This window comes from Lissotriton helveticus, chromosome 11 (assembly GCF_964261635.1).
Source record: "Lissotriton helveticus chromosome 11, aLisHel1.1, whole genome shotgun sequence".
NCBI classification, from domain to species: domain Eukaryota; kingdom Metazoa; phylum Chordata; class Amphibia; order Caudata; family Salamandridae; genus Lissotriton; species Lissotriton helveticus.
Window position 1 is genome coordinate 319,908,797 of NC_136072.1, and position 25,585 is coordinate 319,934,381.

The 25,585-nt window shown below is 44.8% G+C and overlaps 1 protein-coding gene across 1 annotated transcript in view; it reads left to right on the forward strand.

The window, feature by feature from the left end:
- The window catches only part of KIF1A (kinesin family member 1A), a 2,072,061-nt gene that overhangs the window by 258,832 nt on the left and 1,787,644 nt on the right, over positions 1-25,585 (forward strand). Inside the window, exon 3 of the mRNA XM_078667093.1 lies at positions 15,406-15,482. Coding sequence (XP_078523219.1) covers positions 15,406-15,482 — 77 coding nt within the window. The remainder of the gene's footprint in view (positions 1-15,405; positions 15,483-25,585) is intronic.

The following is a 25,585-nucleotide window of genomic DNA, read 5'->3' on the forward strand; positions in this document are numbered from 1 at the left end:
AGTAGCACATAGCGCCCCTCCTTATCCACTATCCTGGTCTGCTCTTTGAATGGGGTACCTGGTCCACACTCAAACTATTTATATATTCTGTCATGAGATGGCCTCGACTTTTTCTTCTGTATTTTAAGAGCCATTTCATGGGTGTATTTTTATGATTCATTCGAATAGCGTTTTTTTTCGAATGTCATCTATATGCTTTGAAGGAAAGTTGCTTTTAAATGCGTACTGCACAAATGCTCTTTTCGTATACAACCATTTCAAATGCAATATGTCTTTTGGGTGGGGTTTTAACACATCATGTTTAGATATGTATTTAGAAATTATAGTAAATAAGTAAGTTTAATTTATTGAATGATTAATAAAAATTGTTACAATAGTTGTTCAATAAAAAAATAAAAAATGAGAAGCTGTAAATATTTACATTAATTATTAAACATCCCTATGTAGTTTTAAAAAACGTTCTTAGTTTTCCCTGGTGTAGTACGTATTTAAGTTCAAATTCTTGGTCAAAGATTTGATGGAATTATGTATGCCTCAATGTTCTTCCAGCCTCTGTCAGTTCCTTATGCCCCACAAGGCGTTATTTAAAAAAAAAAAATTATGTTAAGTTTCTTGTAACCGTTTTTTTACCTCAATCATGAATTTACGTCCGCGACAGGCCAGGATGGAAGAGGTACCTCCCAGCCAACTTATTACGGCTTGCCAACATGAATCTATCTTCAGTGTGATGAAAATGTCTCGTAGGCACTGTCTTCTTAAAGCCATGAGTGCCGGGTATACGCATAACAGGTGCATTAAGGTTTCGTCATGATATCCACACGGTCTGCAATGGGGACTTTCTTTTTGATATTTCCAGGATGGTCTTAAGTCCTTAGAGTAATGCTGGCCCATTCGATAGTCAGTATAAATCTTTTTTAAGGGCTGACTAAAATGCGTCGCTAAATATTTCTGTGGCTTTTGTTGATTGTAAGAGGTGATTACTGTCCATGCGTGTCGAAGTATAGTTAATGTTTTTTTGTCCACCAACAATGATTTCATTTTTGCTGCACCATTAACTACTTTGCTGAAGTATGCTTAGTCGGTTTCTTTTTTCCATTCTTCTAATAATTCCAATTCGAACAGACAGGTACTCAAGTAACTTCCCAATGAGTTTGTGGATGGCTGGCTTTCCTGGTACTTTATTTCTTTCCTGAAAATGTTGTCCATTGACTCGATTGGAGCTGAACGGAGTTTATGACATAATTTAACAAAGTTGCTCATTGACCGAAATTTTTGGTTTTGTAGGCCGAATTCAAGGCAGATTTGTGCTGGAACTGTGGCAGTTTGAACACTGCTTTATATATCTTATTTTGTAGTTCGTTTAATATTTTTGCCTCCCTTCCAAGCCACGTTACTATGCCTTGTGACAGTGTTGGTAAAATTTGTGCAGCCATTACCTTTAAGGTGCGTATAGTTCGGGCCGGCCATTTTTAATTGTAATTGTCTATACGCATAAATTAGTGTTTGTGATTTCGCATTTATTGCCAAAGTGTGCTCCTTATTTGAGTGGCCTTGTCCGAGGATTATGCCTAGGTACTTATAGGATTTTGTTCTTCTGTCACTGTCTCGTTTATTGCCCATTTAAAATTGAGTTTATTTTGCTCCACCAACCGGAGCACTTTTGTTTTTTCTTTGTTCAGTTCCAGATTTTCCCGGGCTAGGTAAGTTACTAGCATGTTTATTAGGCGTTGTAGGCCTTTTGGCGTTTTACTTAGTAGGACAATGTCGTCTGCATACTGCAGAATTGGAACTGAAACATTGCCCAATTTCGGGGCGTGACAATCGATTTCTTCTAGATTTCTGCCTATGTCTGCCAGGTATAAATTGAATAGACTGGGGGCTAACACGCAACCTTGTTTCAGGCCTTCCTGGGTATTAATTTTGGATGTTAAACTAGACCCTTGCCCTAGTTTTACCCTTACCCATGTGTCGCTGTACAAGCCAATTATTGCGTTTAATAGACTTTGGGGCAACCCCTACTCTTTTAGCTTTCCCCATAGTCTAAACCTGCGCACTCGATCGAAGGTGGCTTTTATGTCGACAAAGCACGCATATAATCGTTGGTTCTTTTTTTCAGCGTTCTCAGTTAGTAGTGCCAGGATGGTCAGGTTTGTGATTGTCCCCATCCCTTGTCTGAATCCTATTTGAAATCTTGGAATTAAGTTATTATTTTCCGCCCTTTCTTGCATCTGCTCTAAGAGACATGAGGCATAAAGCTTGGCTTCCACATCTATTAAAGAGATCAGCCTGTAATTCCCCAGATTTCTACGGTCTCCTTTTTTGTAAATTGGGTGGATAATATTTCCTTTCCAAGATGCCGGCATTTTAGCTTGTACGTAAATTTGATTAAACAGCTAAGTTAGATTATCGGCCCAAAAATCCTCGCTGTACTTAAATACTGCAGTCGAGAGACCGTTTGGTCCTGGGGCGCCCTCTGTTTTGAGCTTTCGAATTAGTTTTTTTAAATGGTTGCGATTGGTCAGAGTGGGTTGCTCGCTAACCCCTTTTTCGCTTTCCAAGTCTTTGTGCTTTTTTTCACTAACCTGAATAGTTTTTGAATTGCTTAGGTCCATTTCTTTTAATAGCCCTTGGTTTTTTTCGTTTCTCTGTGGGTCCTTACTTGAATAAAGGTTCCTTACATGATCTCCCCAGTCATTGTCTCCAATTCCGGGATCCTGGTGCATTGCTTCTCCTTTATTTAAGTTATTTATAATGCTCCAAAAGTCCTGAGAGTTTGGATTTTTGCTTGCACATAAAAGTTTTGCCCAGATAGATTCTTTATACATTGCTTTTGCGATCCACAACTTTTTCCGATAGTTTTTTCTCAAACTCCTAATGTTATTGAAGTTTGGTTTAGTTCCCTGTTTTTTCCTTCTCATTTGGATCCGTAACTCCCGGGCTATTTTTCTCTTTTCATAACTTAACTCACCATTATACCAGGGTTCTCTCTGCACTTGTATGCCTCTTTGTGTAACTGCTGGGGCAGAGTGCTTTTGAGTAAGTTCCTCTACCAGATTTTCCCAATTTTTTACCCGTTCTCCGTCTATTTGTTGGCCGAGTTTCGTCATAAAATTTCTTGCTGTAGCCTGGATGTCTTTCGTTTCTCCTCCCCTCCATCTTATTTTTCGGAGATTAAATATCTCAGATTGTTGCATTATGGAGGTTATTTTTTCTGCACATGTTACTGCGAATTTCATCCTTATGGCTTTGGGAAAATGGTCACTTTTTATGCGCGGGACTATAGGATAGTCCTCAATGGCATGTTTTAGGCTGTTACTTATTATTGTAAAGTCGATAGTTGACTTGACCTTACCACTCAAGTAAGTTGGTACCAACAGTGATTCACCTTTTTTTCTGCTTTTTAAAATTGTTACGCCCATTGTTCCTAATTTACGCACTGTAACTGGTTTGTGCCCTTCTGCTAGTCCTTTGTCCTGAGTGTAGCTTATCTTACCGTGGCTCATTAAATTGCAGTTAAAGTCCCCTGAAATCATCAGTGGACATTGCTCGTTTGATTTTTGTAAGGCTTTGATCAATTTGATAAGTGTAGCAATTTTTTCATTTTTTGCTAGTCTGTCGGGATGGATATAAACGTTTATCAATAGCAGTTGCAACTGCGGTTTTATATTGATTTTAATTACTTGGACCCAACTCAGCCCTACGTCCTGTTCCTCTGTTTGCCAGTCAAATTTTTGTGCCACATACGTTGATAGACCTCCACGTGGGTGCCCATAATTGGACAGTTTCTCTGCTAATATGTGATGTCTGGTGAATCCCGTAATTGCTGGGTAGGTCAGATTTAAGGTCTCTTGTAAAAGAATTGTCTTGGTTTTGGAAGAAAGATTGAGTTTCGTGGTCCTGGTCCATGTCACTCAAACCGTGAACATTCTATGAACACATCTTGATCTTTACCAAGTTGCTTTTTTCCATATAATGGGCCTGGTTGTGTTTTCTTAGTGGTGACTTTGCGTCTTGTCTAGGAATTCTTTTGGCTTAATGCCTTTGGGATCCACGACCAGTCCTGGTCAACCCTGAGAGGCCCTCCTTTATTTGTCTGTTTTTTTTATTACATTTTTCCTGAATTTTTTTCCTGGGTCATTGCACGAGCTCCACGGAGACACGTTGTTTGCTTTGGTCTTGGTGATTCTTCCCCCCTTGGGTAGGATGGACTTTTCAAAAGGGGATATGGCTATCTTGGGCGCATGTGTTGCTTCAGGGTTAATCCCCAACTCTCAAATAATGGACTCTTAGCGAAGATCCTGGCTGCTAACTCCATTAGAAACTAGTAATGTCGTACATAATAAAGTGGAGTGGGTGTTGTATGGCGTTTTAGGCTCCGAGTGAAATTTCCCGATTCATGCCCTTATATAGGTACATATTGCCCTAATATAGGCATAGATATCAAGCCCTTATTTAGACATAACCCATGAAGACCAAATACAGGCATGGCTACTTCCACCCGTACCAAATGTCACAACGATTTCTTGGAAAATCGGCTTAAGCAGTAGGGAACTTCTCCTTGCTTGAATATTGATTTGTCCAAGAACTCATGTACTTTGCAAAGAACGACTATTCCCTAGGGGTTCTTTCCTGACGTTATTATGCCCGACTTTACGTCAAACTATGGCATTCCTAGTCACCTTCAAGGTATAAATATACCTTCACTTGCTCTAGAAAGACACGGTGGTTCAGAGCTGCTCGACTATCTAATTGCTCGACGCAGCTTTCTACAGCAATTGCCAAAGGAAGCTGACCCTCCAGCTGCCGCACTGACCGAGAGGCAGCCTTTCTCTCGCCGAGAATCCAGCTCCAGTGTTTCCAAGCTCCCCTTGCGGAGTGTTGGGAAATCGAGCCCCGAGACAGAGATACCAGACCTCCTTCATTCTAAACTAAGGTATGGAGCTAATTAGAACCTAGAGAAATCTTGGGTAGATTCTTGGCAAAGAAAACTAAAACCTATGCTACACAATACTTACTTCTTCCCGCGTACAAGACTTAGGTTAGGTACATTGGGGTAGGCATATTTAGAAGCACCAGTTGAGTATTTTAGTCATTGTTATTTATGTATGTATTTTTATATGGCTTAGAAACCATACAAGGCTCTTACAGTATTATTTTATAATATTGTTCTCGCTGTACGCATTATACTTTGCAGTCTACTTAACGATTGTAGCAGTTCACTTCTCTTGCATGAGAAAGAAGACTGTTCAATAAACCTTTTTTATTGAAAACGCCCATCTCGCTATTTCTCCGCAACTCTGTAGAAATGAAGCATGCACGATTGACTGAGTGAAACACTTATCTATTGTTTCCGCGACTCTAGAGATATATTTCTTATTCTTGGGAAACAAAGTTGTCATGTTTATGCAGTTGTCAGAAACGAATCCCTTCTTGTGAATTCGAGAAAGTTTCTAGTGACTTTTGATCTAGCTGGCACTCACTATTAAGTTTAATATATTCAATAGAGATCTAGTCAACCTCAGTCCCACGTCTAATCTATAGGATACATTATTCCAATGCGCAGAGCCTATTGGGAATATAGGAACTACATTACAAACCACTCTGGAAAATACTCCCAGGAGAGCACCTGCCACCACGGGAGCTGTGGTGGTCCTAGGTGGAATGGCTTCTGGCTACCTAGTGGCATCATCCACCACCACCAGGATAAATCGGTGCCCAGATGCTGTCTGAGGATCCATGGGACCAACTATACCAATCCCCACCCACTCAAAGGGAACCCCCACCACAGGTAGTGGTATCAAGGGGGCCTTTGTGGTATCACCTGCCTTGCCACTGGCTTGGCAGGTGACACAGGAGTGACACAACTCCTTGGTGTCTTCAGGCATATAGAGCCAATGAAAGTGAGGGACAATCCTGTCCCATGTCTTGTTTTGTCCCAGGTGACCTGCTAAGGGAATATTATGGGCTAGTGTTAATAGGAAGCCCATAAACTTCATAAGTATGACCAACCTCCTGGCTGCACCAGGCATGGGGACTCTACTCTCTGAGTATAGGAGTCCATCATCCCAATAGAACCTATGGGTTCCACTAGCAGTTCCAGCAGCAGCCTGCTGTCTGAGGGGTTCAAGGGAGGGGCAGTTCAGCTGCTCCTGGCTCAGATCTGCCCTGGAAGGGCCCCTTGTCCCCAAGAACTCAACCTGATCAGGTTCAAGTTCATCTGGCACAGTTCCTTCTTCAGGACTAAGATCATCTCCCTCAAGAGACTGATCTGTACTCTGAGTCAAGAGAGAAGGCACTGCCTTAACCCTACTGCTCCTCCTCTTGGGAAGCACCTGGTCCATTCTTCCAGAATACAGGGTCTGTTCACTTTTAGACATTTAGGCCTGTGACCTGGTCACAGCAAACACATGTGCAGGGATTCTTAGCATTTCTGCATGAGTCCTGAGCTCCACTTCAGCCGAAGCTGAAGTTTCTAAATCATTGCCAAGCAAGCATTCAACAGGGAGGTCTGCACTTACCACAACCTTCTTAAGGCCAGTTACCCCTCCCCAGGAGAAATTAACAACTGCGAAGGAATGGTCAGTCCTGACATTGCTAGCATTGGTCACTTGGTACATTTCACCAAGTATGATCTGCTCAGGAGCAACAAGATCTTGTGTCACCATGATGACACTTGCTCCTGTGTCCCTGAATGCCAAAGCCTATTTTCCATTATTCAAAGGCTGCTGTCTGTATTTGCCCAGGTTACTGGGACTGACAAAGGAGGACATATCCATGCCCCCATCACAGATCAGGACAGTCTGAGTTTGAACTCTGCCTAGCTCCGAGTCCATCTCAGAACCCAGGGTTAACCCTACTGCACCCTTATTCTGAGTACCACCACTTGGAGCTGAAGTAGGGGGAACAGTTGCCTTAGGGGCAATGATAGCTGGAGTTGAGTCCATGGACTTGGTACAATCACTAGTCAATGGGGTTTCTGCTTACAGATTTTACACCATGGTTTCTGTTGGCCTTTTCCTTTGTTAGATTGGGACTCCCCACCAGATGCAGATTTTTGGGGGCATTGAGAAGACTTCTGGTCTTTATCCTTTTCCCCACCCTTATCAGAGTTCTTAGAATTGTGCTTCTTGGAGTCACCTTGGTTCTGAACCTTGTGCCTCACCCTGGTTCTGACCCAATTCTTGGGGAGAGGTCAGATCAGAGTCCACCAGGTACTGATGCAACAGCTTATTTTGACAATTATTAAGAATCTGCTCCCTCATAATTAAGTTGTACAATCCTTTAAAATCACACACCTTATTGCCAAGTAACCAGCCCTCCAGGGCCTTAGTAGTACAATCTACAAAGTCAACCCAGTCTTGAGTCTCTGCTTTTTGGGTGTCTCTGAACTTAATCCTGTATTGCTCAGTGGTTACGCTAAACCCATCAATCAGGGCACTCTTCAAGACCTTGTAATTATCAGCATCCTCTTCTCTTACAGTGAGGAACTTGTCTCTGCATTTGTCTGCAAAGGAGAGCCACATGATTGCTGACCACTGCTCCTGAGGGACCCTCTGTACTTTACAGGCCCTCTCAAGTGCAGTTATCCATTTATGGATGTCATTCCCACTCTGGTAGGGGGAGAGAATCTTGTTCAGGTTCCTATGGTCATGAGTATGTTCTCTACCTCTAGGGACACTGATGCTGCCACCATTGGATTCTAGTCCCAACTTTTTAGAAGCTCTCGGGAGCTCCAGGGATTCCCTGTCTAAAGCCAATTGCTCCTTTCTGATTCTGAGTTGTTCTTCCTCAAAAGCAAGAAGTCTTCAATTTCTATCATGAGAGGACTCTCTCCTGTAGGAGGCGGAGGTCCTATGAGAGACAGATGTCCCTGCAGATGCACCAGAATGGTTATATTCCTGAGAAGGAGATCTAGATCTTCTACGTACACTGCTATCTCTTCCTGGAGGGGTGAAGAGAAGACCACTGGGGTTCCCTTCTTCATCCACAGGGAGAATTTGGTTATCCAGGTTAGAATCATTCTGATCTTCCTGGTCAGCATCAAGGTCCAGGTCTTGGATGTTTTCACCTCCTTGCCTGTCCTCTTCTGCTCCCCCACCCAACCTGCCTGCCTCATCACACCCTGGGGTCTTTCTTAGGTTATCTAAAAGCAATACCTCTATGAAGCGTTGGGCCTTAGGGTTTTTCCCTGTCTTCAATTTCCTAGATGCACACATGTTCCTCAATTCTGGAAATGGTACATGGTCATACTTACTTAATCTGGAGCCACTGGCTTCGGCCTTTGAAGACATACTAGTGTTGTGTGGTGTCTCCACCTACCTACACACCATAGAGGAGCAACCCTGGACGCAATCATTTCCGAAAACAACGCAATCTCCATTGACTACATCATTCCGGTTGACTGGTCAGACCACCACATCATTCTCTTCCACATCAACCAAATGGTCCACACTCAACCCCCTACTTAGGTCCCCCCAAATGGGTCAGGAACACAGCTCAGATCCCTCGGTCTGACCTAGAAGAACGAATTAGCTCGCTCCTTCCCAGCGCGACTGATCACCTCTCAACTACTGAACTCACCTCTCTCTACAACGTCAACATGATGCTCACCCTGGACCACTTGCCCCCTTGAAACTAAAAAAAACCAAGATCATCCCTTCCAGATCATGGTTCTCCACTGACATTAATGAAGAAAGAAGGCAGCTCAGAGCCTCAGAAAGAATCTGGAGGAACAATCCCTCCACCCTCCATCACGACCAACTTAATGAAGCCCGCAGGAATTACAAAAAGCACATTAAGAACAAAAAGTCAGTTTTCTTCTGTTCCGCGCTAAACACCGCAAAAAACCGTCCCAAAGAACTCTTAAATATCATCAGGAATCAAACATCCAAGCCACCGACTTCCTCAATACTGGCATCCAAAGAACAATGCGATAACTTCGCCGTCTTCTTCAAAGACCAAATCGACAAGATCGACCTCTCACTTGGCACGAATCTCCCCCCGCCACCGAGAGCAAGGCGTATGAAACTAAGGATGTTGCCGCCGTAAACCCACCAAAACAATGGTCCTCCTTCATCCCTATTCAGGAAGCGGAAATAGCCAATCTAATCTCCACGCCTAATCCGTCATCCCATGCTCAAGACTAACTGCCCCCGCATATGGCCAAGGACCTGAAGCACACACTAGCCCCGATATGGCGCAAGGTCATTAACAGCTCTTTGAGCTCTGGAATTGTACCAGACTGTCTCAAAGTTGGCCAAGTCACGCCACTACTGAAAAAACCAGGACTGAACACAGAAGATATGAACAACTTCAGACCTGTATCAAATGTACCCCTTCTGTCCAAAATCCTGGAAAGATGTGTACTCCCACAGCTGACTCATCACCTGGACAACATCAATCTCCTAGATCCCCATCAATCTGGCTTCAGAAAAGGCTGCAGCACCAAAACGGCAATCATCAATTTCCTAGACGATCTCCACAAGTCACTGGTTTCGGATCAATGCTGCCTTCTCATCCTCCTAGACTTATCGGGCGCGTTCGATACAGTCGATCACTCTCTGCTCCTTAAGGTCCTACAAGAAAGAGCCGGTCTTGAAGAGACAGTCCTCCATTGGTTCTCCTCTTTTCTTCACAACCGCTCACAAAGAATAAAAATCAAAAACTTCAAGTCCGACCTCCAGCCAGTTAATAGAGGTGTCCCCCAAGGGTCAGTGCTCTCCCCCCAGCTTTTCAATATCTACATGGAACCACATACCACACTGCTCAGGAACTCCAACATACCTTCCCACCTATATGCAGATGGTGCGCAACTTTATCTGGAAAGCACCTCCATCGATGACATCCGAAGATTAAATACCACGCTCAGGGAGGTGCAACACTGGCTCACAATTAACCACCTGAAACTCACCCAAGAGAAAACTGAAGTACTCCTCATCTCCAACAGAGACGAAAACCCCCAAATTGAAGAATGGCTGAAAGCCATCGATGTCCTCAATGGTACCCTCACCCCAGCGGACTCAGTAAAATCTCTAGGTTTTAACCTAGACCCGAAACTGAACTTGAAGAAACAAATTTCGAGATCTGCCAAATGTGACTTTCTAAACCTGAAACTACTATACAAAACAAAACCCTTCCTTCCTCCTAAAGATCTCCAACAAGCCACGCAACACTGGTGCTCTCCAGAATCGACTATGGGATCTCAGCTCTGACCAGAACAGCAAAATCTCACCTAGCACTCTTAAAAACAACCTTCAATGCTGCAGGAAGAATGGTCACAGGAACTAAGAAATTCGACCACATCTCTCCTGCACTCAGGGAACTTAAATTGCTTCCAATGGATCTTTGAGCCAGCTTTAGAACAGCTTGCCTCATGCATAAAGCCCTACACACAGGCAAACCGGAATACTTAGCTGCTAAACTCAAAAGAGCCGGCCAGTCCAGGAACCTCAGGAGCTCCAACACTCTACTGCTCATCCCCCTGAAAACTCGCAAGCAAAATACCGCAGCCAAATCTTTTGCTGGTAACGCCCCTAAAATCTGGAACTCCATCCCCCCCCACATCAGAACGATCCCTCATTCCCTAAATTCAAGAACCTGCTCAAAGTCCTCTTCCTAGACCGCTCTCGACCGAAACGATAAGTTACAAGGATGCTCCTGTCACGGGTTCTCCATCCTTCCATATTCTCTTGACGGTGGCCTTGATGTGGACCCAGAAAACCTCTCGGTCTCCCGACCTGGCTAAGTATAGAATCGGATTAGACGCTCGTCCAGAAAGATCGTCACCCTACCCGCTCCATGCTTCCCCGCGCTCCTATCTGAACTATACGCGGCTCGATCCTCCATGGACTATCATAATATCTGTACCGCATAACTGCATCTGACTGTACATGTTGTAAAGCGCTCTGATACCCTCGGGTCCAGCTAGCGCTATATAAAACCCCTAAAATAAAAGAATTTATAAAATAAAAGTTGTAGAAAGGGTGTGCTAAACCCTTGGCACACAACTCTAAGTTCAGTAGAACTTACTGTGTTCTAAACTTGATTTATATGTACCTATGGTACCTATAGTGGTTTTCAGTTAGTTACTCAAAGAGATTATCTGGTAAAGCAATAGCAAGCTTGAATACAACCGCTGCACACCATTGTGAGAAGTTGGCTTGGCATATGCTGTCCACTAGTTATAGTGGGCACTTTGCACCAGTCCAAACAACCCTTATTGATGATAGGTTTAAAGACCATCTTTATTGAAAGCTATCCTAGTGGTAGCTATTGAGAGCAGCCTTCAGGCTAAGTCTTGAAGAAGTGTAAAGCCGCTTGGTTTACCAGATTATAACCTCTTGAATGTCTAAATGAAAGGAGAACCACACAAGGTATACATAAAATATATGTATTTATTACTAAACACTCTCTAGTAATCTCTTTATGAGGGACTCACGGGGGACGTGTGCAGTGTGAGAACACAGCCGCGAGGTCTGATTAACTTCTATGGGGAAAGTCGCGGTTGGAAATTTAAAGTTAAAGGACACCTAGGAGAGGACTTTGAGCAAACCCCTTTAGACTTAAGGGGTTCTAGGGCCAATACCCACGGGAGCACCGGAGTACTCGAGTTACCTCACCCAGGGGAGCCGGGTGCATAGGTGTCAAATGGTGTCGGGAATTGTTGTCCTTTTCAATGGCGACCTGCTGCAAAGTGCCGCTGGGGTGGAGAAGAAAAGTGTCCGGTGTGATCCAAGCAAAGGATAAAATATATTAAGAACCTGAAAGCAGAGGGGACAGAGTCTGGGTCACTTGCCAGTGACCAGGGGCACGATAGACGAATGCCTACCGAAGTCGGGTGCTTCAGGTGCGAAAAGGTGAAGCTTGACTCTGCAGCCACGAGGACCAGGAGGTGTCAACGAGGACCAGGAGGTGTCAACGATGACCAGGAGCTGGATTCGAGCTGTCCCACAAAGAATGTCGAGTGCTGCTGCATCAGTGCTCGGATTGAACACAACAATCCTTGGCAACAACAACCCATGCAGGAAGAGAAAAGATGCTTTGGTGTGGACCAGCAAGGTCCAGGAGACTCCCCAAGCAATGGAAAGTCAGGGCACGTCTGGAGCAACCGGGGAAGCCGAAGGAAAGTTAAAGTTGCCTTCTTAGGGACCCACAGGTCGACGGACCAGGAATCGTGAAGGTACCTCAAGAGAAAACACACAAAGGGCTGGCTCAAGGAACACTCGTGGAGTGTAGGCCAGCAATCTTCAGTGGAATTGCTGCTCAGGGTCTAGGCTACAAGTAACCCAATGCACAGCCTCGAGGATCGTCAAGAAGCATATGCACTTGCAAATGTGCAGTGTGTCCAGGGGTTCCGGTTGCACAGTCCCCACGAGGGCTACGGGTCTCAGCTTTGCTGGAAGCTCGGGTCAGCCTCAGGGAATTCTGGCAACCCACCTCATGTGTTGCAAATTCATTGGAGTCTGGCGGGAGCTTCGGGGATGCAAACCGATCAGATGCATCTTTGGTGCCTGCCACGCAGGGGAGTAACTCCTTTACTCTAAGGAAGATCCTTCAGTCATCTAGCACCTTGTAGATTGTCGAAGTTCCAGGATTCAGTATCAGAGTTTCGTCCAGGTAAATCTAAACTCCTGTAGTCAGGGGTTTCTACTTTATACCCAAGGAAGAGGGTGGACCAACTCTGGGGACCCACCTATGGGAGGGTTTGGAAAGAGGGGTTGCTACACCCATTTCATTTGTCCAGTTTCATGCCAGAGCAGGGGCTGGTAGCCCCTGCAACCGGTTTGAACTGGGCTCTGCACAGGGACACCAAATGTGCCCCCAGTGCAGACTTCAAAGCATTCTTGGATTGCACCCACCCAGCCCCAATACACTAAAGCCTGTCTGGGCGGTGGTTACAACTCCCTGTGACAGGAAACCTATTGTCCAGGCCTCCCCTGCCGGAGTTTCATCCAGCAGTAGGAGGCCAGACTAGTGTCTGTGGCTGCAGCATCTATTTTGTGATGCCAGGGTTCTGTTAATCTGGTACCGGGTGTACCAGTGTGGCCATGTTTCTCCCTCTGGAAAGGTGGAATCATACCTCCGCCGCCAGTACTGGCGGGGAGGTATGATTCCAAGGTGTTTGACACGAAACACGACATGTTTCCTTGCAGCCATTCCAAAGTTAGCATTTACAGCAAGGTTATAATGCACTTAAGGGTATATGGTCTAGCTGCATCACAGAACAACCCCGGAGGATATATTCCAAAGGCTGCAGAGGGGCCCTGCTCATGCATGGGCACCCTCTTACACAAAACCCAGCACCCTTCCTTCAGGATTGATAAGGCCTGCCATAGGGGTGACTGATAGGTTTATATGTGTAGTGATATAAGGTAGATATAGGGAACCTTTATCTAAGTAAGGGGTGCATACACCACCTTACACAGGATGCTGTAGCAGACCTGTTGTGTCATTTTGGAAGGTTGCCCAGGGGTGGCATAATACATGCTTCTTCCCCTGGTAGGCCTCTGTGGTACCTATGCCCTGGGTACCTAATGTACCATATACTAGGGACTCATAAAGGAACCCCAGTATCCAATCTGGAGTGTACCCAAAGTACATGGAATCATTTTAGAGAGGAAGCATCTAGGCTGGGGTCCTGGATAGCAGGGCCCCAGCCAGACTAAAGTTGAAAAACTGTGAAAAATCAGCAAAAAGTGGGGGTAACTATAGAAGCAGATCCTACTCTCCTACAACCATCAACTTGAATTTGATGGTAATTAGCATTTCCTGAATGCAAAGTTCGCATGTAGGAAAGGATTCTTACATGTGCATTAGAGATTCACAAACTGTGATTCCCTATTTGCATTTGCAATTTAGGTGAATACAAAGCTTTTCATACATAAGGAAAGTCCATTTTGCATTCGCAAACGGCTGAATTTTGAGATTCGCACCGTTTGCGAACGCAAAATAGTTTCATAAATCTTGCCCTTAATGTCATAAATTCTTCAAAAAATCACGTTGAAAGTACAGACGTGGCCTTTGTGCCATTCCCTTTTAGGCGTTAGTGTTCATGCGTTTGTCATGGATTGCTATTACTTGGATTGCTTGTCTATCAAGGCCATGGCATTTCATTGAACGTGACATTTATGATGTCCCTATTAGGTTTCAGTGATAGGTCATCAAATATTATATTTTTCAGCCCATAGATGCGACCTGACCTGTAGCTTGTAATTGACATAGTGTGTGATTTTTATGTATTTACTTTGCTGACAAACATTTTATACTTAAGGTTTTATGGCTGTTTGTTTTACTAGTTGCAGCTTGACTACCTTAGCTTAAATACAAAGGCACATCATTCTTCACTAATTATCCTTGCATGTTCATGCGTTTTGCTTTTGTTGTTTTGATTATATTTTGCTGGATTTACATCATTTTTTTGTTCACAAAGTAAAGACATAAACACACGGAGTCTTGTTACAAATAAAATGGAAATAGTGGTTCTTTCTCAGAAGTATTTAAGCAATAATTTTCTTTGTAAACATTGTATATTCTCGAAATACAACACAGAGTTCATGTTTTAACTCCTTTTTTTTAACACTTTTCATCTATGGTATAGATGTTATTTCAATGCAGAATTTTCATTCTGAGACACCAGGTAGCAACACACTCAAGTTCCTCCAGCTACAACCAAACACTTTCATTGATAAAAATCCAGATATGTTGGCTTTGCCAATGCATCTTTTTAAAATGTTTCTGCTGCGTATCCATCAACGAGTGCCTGTTAACTTACATTAATGCCTTCTCGTTTACTTTATGCTGTCACAATAATATATGTCGAGTGCCTGTAAACTTCGATGAATGCCTTATCGTTTACTTTATACTGTTACAATAATATATGTATCTTATAGTAAGTATAGGTTGACTGGTATCACTACTCTATTTATATAATGTGCTTAGTGTTGCAAGACAGAAAACGCTCCGACATTTAGGCAGTTAGTAAACATGGCACGGTTTAATCTAGGGTGACACACAGACTGTCTGGCTATAAAGAAGGCCCTGATGGTGTGATATTATGTGCAGACACACCTGCAGACATGAAGAAAAGCTATATTACATACTTTATTTGAAGAGAAATGTTGAATACCTTGTCTTCCTACCATGTGATAGATTGCATTATCGGTAATTTGCCAATGTTGGAAGGAAGCAATGCAATTTTTAAAAAAAACTATAAGTCGCTTCCGGAGAAGAATAAATATAATACCACTAGCCGGCAGCTGCGTGGTCAATATTATGCTCAAAGTTACTAACAGCGAAACTTGGAAGATTCATCGATTCCATGTCTGGAATGAAATAATCAATATGCAGATTGTGCAACCTTGTCAAGGTATCTTCATTGCTTTGACAATATCTTTTTATTTTTGGCAGTCATCGTCAACCCAAAGCAACCTAAGGAGAATCCAAAAAGCTTCAGCTTCGACTATTCTTACTGGTCGCATACATCGGTAAGTACAGCAGTGACTTATGCATGCCAAGCACTTCTACCTTTCCTATCTCAAACTTTGACTTTCCTTTCTCCTTCCTTCTTCCTCATGCATCACCTTAAACCCCAGTGATGCTATCTTTAATTTCCTTTTCAACTATCAATTATTCTTACATATCATTCATAGTGTTTCATATCAATAAGTGGATCCATTATGGAGGAAAGGGACAAATACTGGATGAATAAAATAAATAAAAACCAGCCTATCTGCTCTAAGCTACTCCACTCTACTCTCCACCACTGTACTCTATGCCACTCTACTCTACGCAATACCACTCCATGCCACTTTACCCCACCCGATTACATGCCACTCTACACTACTCTACTCCACACCACTCTACACCACCCCACTCCATGCCACTGTACTCCACTCCATGCCACTCCATTAGATGCCACCCTACTCTATGCTACTCCATGTCTCTCTATACCACTCAGTTCTACGCCACTGTACTCCGTGCCACTATACTCCACTTCAACACACTCTATGCTACTCTACTCCATGCCACTCTACTCTACGCCACTTTACTCCACCCCACTCTACACCACTTGATGCCTCTCTATACTGCCCCACTCCATTTTACATCACCATATGCCACTCCACTCTACACCACTCTTTTCCACTCCGCTCTACGCCTCTCTACTCTACACCACACCACTCTATATCACACAATGCCAATCTACGCTATTCCACTCTGCCCCACTCTGTTCTACATCACGACGATCTATGCCATTCCACTCCACTGTACACCGTTCCACTCTACTATACGCTACTCTACGCCATTCCACTCCACTTTACTCTACGCCCCTTTATTCTACACCATTTTACACTACACTACTTTACACCACTCTACACTACTCTACCCCACTTCACTCTACATCATTTCACTCCATCCATGCCACTCTACTGTACACCACACCATTCTACTCATCGCCATTCCACTCTACGCTGCTCCTTGCAACTCTATGCCATGTTTCTCTATGCTACTCTACTTCACTCTACCCCACTCTATTCTATTGTAGGCTATTCTATTCTACGCCACTTCATTCTATGCCACTCTACTCTTCTCCACTCTCCACTCTCCTCTCCTCTGCGCCACTCTACTCTACTCTTCTCCACTCCCCTCTACTCTCCCCCACTCCTCTCTATGCCACTCTAATCAATGCCACTACACTCTAAACGAGATAACGCCTCACTACTCTACACCACTCTCCTCTGCTCCATACCACTCTACTCTATGCCACTCTATTCCACTCCATCCTACGTCACTCCACTCAATGCCACTCTACTCTACATCCCTCTGCTCTACAACTGCCTATGCCACTGTACACTACCCCGCTCTGTGCAATCCCAACTCTACGCAATGCCACTCAACACGATGCCACTCTATGCCACTCTAGACCACTCCACTTTATGAAACTCTACTCCACTCCACTCTACTCCACTCTATATGACTATGCCTTTCAATTCAACTCTACTCTACCTTATGCTATGCCACTCTACTCTACACCCCTCCACTCTACTCCCCCCCACACAGTGCCACTCAATGTTACTCCCCTCTATGCCACTCTCCCCCCATGCCATTTCACTCCACTTTACACCACTCTTCTCCACACAATGCCACTCAACCCGATTCCACTCTATGCCACTCTATACCACAAAACTGTATTCTATGCTACTCTACTCCATTCCACTCCACACCACTTTACTGTATGCCCCTCTATTCTCGACGATGACACTCTACTTGATGCCACTCCACTATACACCATTCCACTTTATGCCACTCCGCTTCATGACACTTTACTCTACGCCACTCTACTCTGTCCCACACTGCTAACCTTAAAACATGCTGAGTGGCAGCCATACTTCTGTACAACATACCTAAAAGACATTGGCAAAACCAATAGGTCTCACATAGGTGAAACGTATTGTCTCTGCTAGTGCTAGTTTTCCCCCCATGAGGCTGAGGCTGATAGACATTGATGAAGCTAAATGGAGAGGTTAAGCATAATTTGGGCTCGAAATGTATTTCCGCTAAATTATCTAGCTTTGACCATACCCAATTTTAGGGTTGGCGTTTCAAAAATGACTAGCACTGCAGAGATAGAGGTGAGCAAGCCACTGAAAGCTTGAACCAGGTCCGGTTGGAACCTCAAGCCCATAATGAGTCAAGCTTTATTGTGGCTTCTGCTTGTCTCTCTCCTTTTAACCAGGCTGCAGCGTTACAATCTGAGCTGCCAACTACAGAACTGGGGAATCAAGGGGCTTTTTTTACAAGCCCCTATCGCCACCGGGGCATCATTTCTTTTTTGATGCTCCGGTGGTGCTCTATTAAAGCCATATTTAAAAGACCGTTCTTATCTCAGCATTGTAAATATGGCCCTCTGCAACACAGTTTTCTGTGGCAAAGGAGCATACAATGAGTGTTGTTGTGGGCGTTCCCAGCAACATCCATGGATTTTTGGCACTGCTCCAGATTTACACGAATCTCTAAATCTGAGTCAGCGTCAAAAAGTAAAACCTTTCAAAAGGAGGCGTTAATGTGGTGCAACGAGGAGAAATAATTTTTATTTCTCCTTGTTTTTTGCTCTTTCTATGTGTGCTGCATTCCACGACCCACATAGAAGGAGCAAAACGCCATTAAAGATTGTTTTTGTGCAGGATGGTGTCTGTTTCTGCACAAACACAATCATCTCTGCAACGCAGGCCTGCTTTGATGCTAAGCAGCTTTTTTAGCACTGGCGCAAGGGTGAGCACACGGATGCACTGAATTTGTGTTAATACAGCGCATCCCTGCATTTTGAAAATTATGCAACTCACCTGAGCAAATTAGGTTGCGACACCTCGCGGCACCACTTTAAAAAAAAAAAATCTTTTTATTAACATTTAACAAGCAAAAGACACCAGGTGACAGCGAACAGTTACATAGTTGTCAGATATATAAGTCCATACTTCAAACAACACATACAAGATGATGATCAAGGGATCACAGGGACTCCTGCGCCTCCTCTTCTTCCAAATTGGTTGGGGGTGTACAAATGTCTCCGCGGTGGCAGTTCCAGTCTGCCCATATCTTACCCCACTTTTGAGGACAACCTCTAGAGGCGTAGATCGATCTCTCCCTAAACATGAAGCAGTCCATGTCTTCTGACCATTTCCCGACCCAGGGTGGCTGTCCCGCTCCCCACAGCTGGGCAATGTTGCGCTTGGCGACCATACATGCCAACGTTACCCACTGCCGCCTGTAGGCACACAGATCTGTGGGTTCCCAAACATTTAAGATACATCTACGAGCCTCGGGCCGTATCTCCACTCCCAGGACCTCTTGCAGTTTATCATGGATCTCTACCCAATAAACCTGTTCCTCCCTACAGTGCCACAAAATATGCATAAATGTGCCAGGTTCTATACATACCCTGCGACACTCCCCACTCTCTGAGCTACCCATTAAGACCAGACGTGGCCCTGTGACATATGATCTGTGAAGAATCTTTAGCTGCACTAATCTGAGCCTCATCTGTATTGCCACTACCCGTGAAGAGGAGACCACCTCCCGCCAATCCTCGTCGTCCAACTCAATTCCTTCTGCGCTCCACTGAGTCCTAAGTAGTACCAGCGGGTCTTCCATATTATTATTATTATTTTTTTTTTAACTTTATTTTTCAGTTTTGCAAAATAAAATTTAAATAACCACCCCAAAATGGCATCAGATCAATACATGTATACACATCGATAGACTCATTATGGCACTTTGTTCGTCCTGAATGTAAGCTTCACCCGGAGCTACACGGACCCTTACGGCATGGCAAAATAACATATAAATAAACAAATAATATTGTGAGAAAAGACCAGACCCTGCACTATACAGTGTACAAACCACCCCTTAGGAAACCCCCCCGACCTCCCCATCAGATCCCGACCCCTGTGGCGAAAATAGCTCTCCACTCGTCCCTTCAGAGTCACTCTGGGACGATTGCCCTCTCAGAGCCAACCCTGACATACACATGGCTCTCCAGGCAAGTAGGTCCTCTTGCAATTTCTTGTAGGAGAGTAGGGTCTGCTTTCCTATGGTCACCCCACTTTTAGCTTTTTGCTTCACTGGTTTTCGACTTTAATGTGGCTGTGGGCCTGCTAATCAGACCCACAGCCCAGCTGTTCTCTCTCTAAATTTATACCATGTACTTTAGGTACATCACCAATTGGGAAATGTGTCACTCTTGTGAGCCCCTGTAACAGTGTACCATAGGTACCCAGGGCATAGGTGCACCCAAGGCCTACCAGGGGCTGCAGCATATCTTTTGCCACCCCTGGCTGGCCATCCAAACTGACACAACTGGCTGATCACTCAGCTGGGAAAAGTTCGGGTAATCACCCCTTGCTTAGGTATAGTATTCCTATACCTACCATTATATATAGACACATATACACCTATAAGTCACTCCTATGGCAGGCCTTAACAATCCTGAAGGCAGAGTGCTTGGTTTTAAGTGAGATGAGGCTCTAGCATGAGCTGAGCCTGTCTGCAGCTTTTGAACCATGTCCTTATAGCTGTTCTATGATATAGCCATACCATATACTCTTAAGTGCATTATAATCCTCGCGGTTTTTGCTAACTTTGGTTTGGCTTTATCAAAACATGTCGTGTAAGGTGTCATATGCTTTAGAATACTACCCCCTTGCCAGTTCTGGCGATGGGGGTAGCATTCTACCCTTCTAGAGGGAGAAGACATGTTGTTCCTGTTAATCCCGGTTAAAGTTAACCAGAGCCTCAGCATCACAAAATGGATGCTGCTGCCACAGACACAAGTCTGGCCTCCTGCTGCTGGGAGTCTTTCCAGTGAGGGAGGCTTGGACAATAGGTTCCCTGTCTTGGGAAGTGCTAGCACCACCCCAGACAGGCCATAGTGTATTGGGGCAGGGAGGGCTGAATGAAATGAGACACTGCCTGGGGCACACAAGGTGTCCCATGCATAGCCCGGTTCAAACCAGTTGCTGGGGCACTCCAGCCCCAGCTCTGGCGCGAAACTGGACAAAGGGAAAGGGGTGTAACCACCCCCTTCCCCGGTCCCACGCATAGGAGGGACCTAGCAGGTAATCCGGCCCACCAGATTAGTATATAGGTAGGAGCTGAGTCTAGATACTTAAGATTTATCCTGAACTGAAACTTGAAATGAAACACTGGACCTTCGACGATCTCCTTCACAGAAGACGACTGAAGAATCTCCCTTGTGGTCAAGGAGTGACCGCCCTGTGCAAACAGGCACAATCCAGCGATCAGCGGTTTACTTTGTTGATGCTCCTGCCAGAGCCTGAGCACAGAGTCCAATGAGAGCCAGACTCCCAGACTTCTCTGCAAAGGTGAGAACCGTGGGGGCGACGAGAGACGTGGGACCGGCCATCTTGAAAAGCCTGCTCCTTGCTACTTGTGCAGCTTCTGAGGCACCCTCGAAGTTGTGCATTGGGGATTGAGAAGCCCCAGCCCCGAGCATCAACTGCATCGAAGATCAGCCCTCCGCACTCCACGAGTTCTGCGTGGGGCCCTTCTGCATTTTCCTGCTCGACGCTTCTGTCCGGTCGCTTGCCCGCTGGCTAGTGGCCTCTGTGACGACGAACCTTTGTTTCTACACCACCTGCCCAAGTTGCTCCAGGTGGGCCCCTGCTTCCCTGCAAAGGAGAAGCCCTCTAGACCTTGCTGGTCTAAACCTAAGTGAATATTCGATTCCTGCGTGGGTTGCATTTGCCAAGGTCTGTTGACTCCAATCCGGAAGCCGATGCCGCCAACAGCGAGATCCTTCGTGGGACAGTCCGTATCCAGCTCCTGGTCATCGTCGACGCCTCCTGGTCCACGTGGCTGCAGAGTCAAGCTTCACGACATCACCTGATTGCTTCGCGACATCGCCTGGTTCCTTTCTGGTTCCTTCCTGGTCACTGGCTAGTGACCCAGACTCTGTCCCCTCTGCTTTCAGGTACTCTTCATCCTCGATCCGCCCTTGGATCCAACTGGACACTTCTCTCCTGGCCGCCTGCAGGATCTTTCTCCAAGGCTCCATAGGATTCAGCAACGAAACCCGACACACTTTGACACCTATGCACCCGCTTCCTGTGGGTGAGGTAACGCGAGTACTCCGGTGCTCCTGTGGGTATTAACTATCCTAGTGTCCTAGTTTTCAGTAGCTTTCTCCTAGTCCATCTGGAAGTGACCAAAATAACTAGTTTGCAATTCTTATGTACCCATTCTAACTCTATGGTAACTTGCGTGCGTGTAAAGACACTGCACATGCATTCCGTGGGCCTCCTGCTCTCTAACTCACATTAGTACAGCATAGCCCCAGCGATTCCTTAGGCCCTAGGCCTATCCTTTGTTCGTGACGTGGTTCTTATACCACTATTTTAGTATATGGCTTTACGTGCCCCAAGGGCCGTGCTGTATATTGTGCAACTTACTGTATGATAATTAAGTTTCTTGTTATATGCTTTAGCCTCTGACCTCATGAAGAGATCAGAGGGGTTGTGTTTATAATCAATCCATATATATTTTATATATATTACCTGTGTGGTGTCCTTTCCTTTGGTATTCAAGGGGTTACATATGGTAAAACAGCTGGCTTCACATGCTTTCTGAAGTTTTCGCCTAAGACTGCTTTGTCCATGCTACCACTAGGATAGCTGGTCTATAAGGTTGACTTTACAACCATCACCATAAGGGTTGTTTGGACTGATACAGGGTGCCCACTAGAATAGTGGACATCACATATCAGGCCAAATTCTCACAATGGTGTGCAGCGGTTGGGATAAGAGCTTGCTGTTGGTTTACCAATTGTAATCTTGAGATATCATTTGAAAGATCACATTAGGTACCTATAGGTACATATAACAAGACTTATAATACTTAAGTTCTACTGAACTTAGTTGTTGTAGACCAAAGGGCCTAGCACACCCTGGCTACAACTCCTAGAGAGGTTTAGTAGGAAACAATTAGTGTAGGTAGGTGCACACACCACACCTAACTAGATCATGTCTCTGAGAGTAGAACCGAGTGGATCTCTCCCAGTGGAGGTAGATCCTTTAAGGATACCTTCTAGATATGACACCCTAACCTTCCAAGAAATAAGGCACTTGTGCACTGGTAGAAGGTTAAACAGGGTTCTCACCCTACCATCAGACACCTGAATGAGCTCATGGAGGAACATGATTCTCTGAAAGCCTCTAGCAGAGGTCTGTCAGTTAATGGAGATGAGGTCCTACCCTCAACAGAAGATGCCCCTGACCCTACTATCATAGATGATGATGAGGTTATGGAAGAGGAAGATTCCGGGGAAGAGGTAGACAGCCAGGCTCAAGTTAGGAGACTTAGCCGGGCTAACCTAAGCCTATTTGGGGCTGAAAATGGGACAGCCCCATTCAGGCCTGTAAGTGGACTTAGCCAGAGGTATAGGAGGAAAATATCCCATTCCAGTGAATCTCTCCACTCCAATGCTTCAAGGGGTTCTCAGAGGGGAATGACTTCTCCTCAGAGGAGAGAACACAAGGCTAGGATGAGGGAAGTCCAAATCAGGATTGAGAGGGAAGAACTTGCCCTAGCCCAGGCAAAACCTGCTCTTGCAAGAGAGCAAAAGTTAAGTGGATTAGAGTCCACTGGTGGCAGCAATATCCCTAAGGATAAAGACAGGTCCTATGACAATAGACACCTGAGTAAGATTGTGCCCCCCTACAAAGTTGGGGATGATATCCACAAATGGATAACTGCTTTGGAGAGGGCCTGCAAAGTACAGCAGGTACCCCAAAGTCAGTGGGCAGCAATCTTGTGGGTCTCCTTTTCAGAAAAAGGAAGAGACAAGCTCCTCACAGTTAGTGATGATGATGCTAACAATTACCTTGTCCTGAAGAGTGCTCTGATTGATGGGTTTGGCCTAACCACTGAACAGTACAGGTTGATGTTCAGAGATACCCAGAAGACACAGACTCAGGACTGGACTGATTTTGTTGATAGTGCCACTATGGCTCTGGAAGGCTGGTTGCTGGGAAGTAAAGTTAAGGACTATACAGGATTGTATAATTTGATCATGAGAGAACAAATACTTAACAATTGTCAGAACCAGCTGTTGCACCAACACCTGATTGACTCAGACCTGACCTCTCCCCAAGAATTGGGAAAGAAGGCAGACAAGTGGGTCAGAACCAGGGTTAAGCAGAAAAACCAGAACCAAGGTGGTGATCAGAAATAGGCAGACCAAAAAGGTGAGGATCAGAAACAAAAAGACCAGAAGTCTTCTTCAGGCCCCCAACAAACTTCAAATGAGGGGGGGGGTCCCAAAATTCCAAGAAAAAGAAGAAAGATGGCCAAAAGAAACCTTGGTGTAACTTTTGTAAATCTGCCTCTCACTGGTTCAGTGAGTGCACCAAGAAAGGGACAGCCCCTACCACTGTAGCCCCTACGGCACTTGCACCCCCTAGTACAGTTAACAGTGGTAGTTCCCAACCCAAGGCTATAGTGGGGTTAACCATGGGTACTGAGGTGGATTCTGGCCTAGTCAGGATTCCCACTCAGGCTGTTCTTGTCTGTAAAGTGGACATGGCTATGTCCTCTACTGTGAGTCCCAGTACTCTGGGCAAATACAGGCAAACACCTTTGATTAATGACAAAGTGGCTCAGGCCTACTGGGACACATGTGCCAGTGTCACCATGGTGACACCTAACTTTGTGGACCCTGGACAGATTGTACTGGGTGATAATTACCTGGTGACCAATGCAAGCAATGTCACTACTACACATAGTGTGGCAGTTGTTAACTTCTCCTGGGGAGGGGTAACTGGCCTCACAAGAGTTGTGGTAAGTGCAGATCTCCCTGTGGAGTGTTTGTTGGGCAATGATCTTGAATCCTCAGTATGGTCAGAAGTGGAGTATAGGACTCATGCAGAGATGTTAGACATATCAGCTCATGTCCTTGCTGTGACCAGGTCACAGCCCAAAAAGTGCCAAACTGATCAGGTCTTGGATCCTGTAACTTGGACCAAGTACCTCCCAAGAGAAGGAACAGTAGGGTTAAGGCAGTGCCTTCCCCCCTGCCCTCGGGTGAAGATCAGCCTTCTCAGGAAGCTGATTGTGAGACCCCTGAAGGAACTGTCCTAGAAGAACTTGAACCTGACCAGTTTGAGTTTCTTGGGACAGGGGGACCTTCAAGGGCAGACTTGAGGCAGGCACAGTTAGACTGCCCCTCTCTTGAACCCCTCAGACAGCAAGCTGCTTCTGAGGCTGCTGGGAATGCTACAGGTACCCACTGAGTTTACTGGGATGAAGGACTCCTTTATTCTGAGGCTAGAGACCCCAAGCCTGGTGCTTCCAGGAGGTTGGTCATACCTCTGACATTTAGGGGTTTCCTTCTTACCTTAGCCCATGATTAGGCTGTGGGGTTTTAGGTTTAAACCTATAATAACTGATAAAACCCCACTGAAAGAAAAATAGCCCTCACTGGTGAAAACATATAAACACTGAAAAAAACACCTGCACAACCACAAACTAAATGTCATTCAAAGAAAGGAAAAAGAAAGTGAAAGAGTCATTTTGTTCTTACTGAAGGGGTCAATAAAATATAACTTTGTTATACAAGCTAGCAGCAAGAAAGACTGGCTAACATTATTCTGCTTGAGTTTTGTTCTTTAGGGATGCCACTAAAATATTGTTTCTTCTTCCTTTTACTTTTTTCAGTTTTATGGCCTTTTGTCTAAAGATGCAGGGTTTAGTTTCACGTTTTAGGTTTAGTTTAATTATTTTATAAACTGTAGAGAATCAGGACATATCAAACTCACATTTGATATTTTGGCTGCATTTGATTCTTTCGCTGATAGGTAAAATGGCTAGTTTCATAAAAATCTTTCCTAATATGTGTCATCACATTTGCCCACAGAGAATGGGTAAAAACCCTTAATACATGAGACCATAGTTTCTAGTGGATCAGTATTGATAGTAGGGGAATTGCCAACACCTCAGGCTTTAAACATTAAAGCTAAGGTATAGTGACAAGTATATATATCACCAAGCATCTGGGATAGTGGTGAAAACGTGGCAC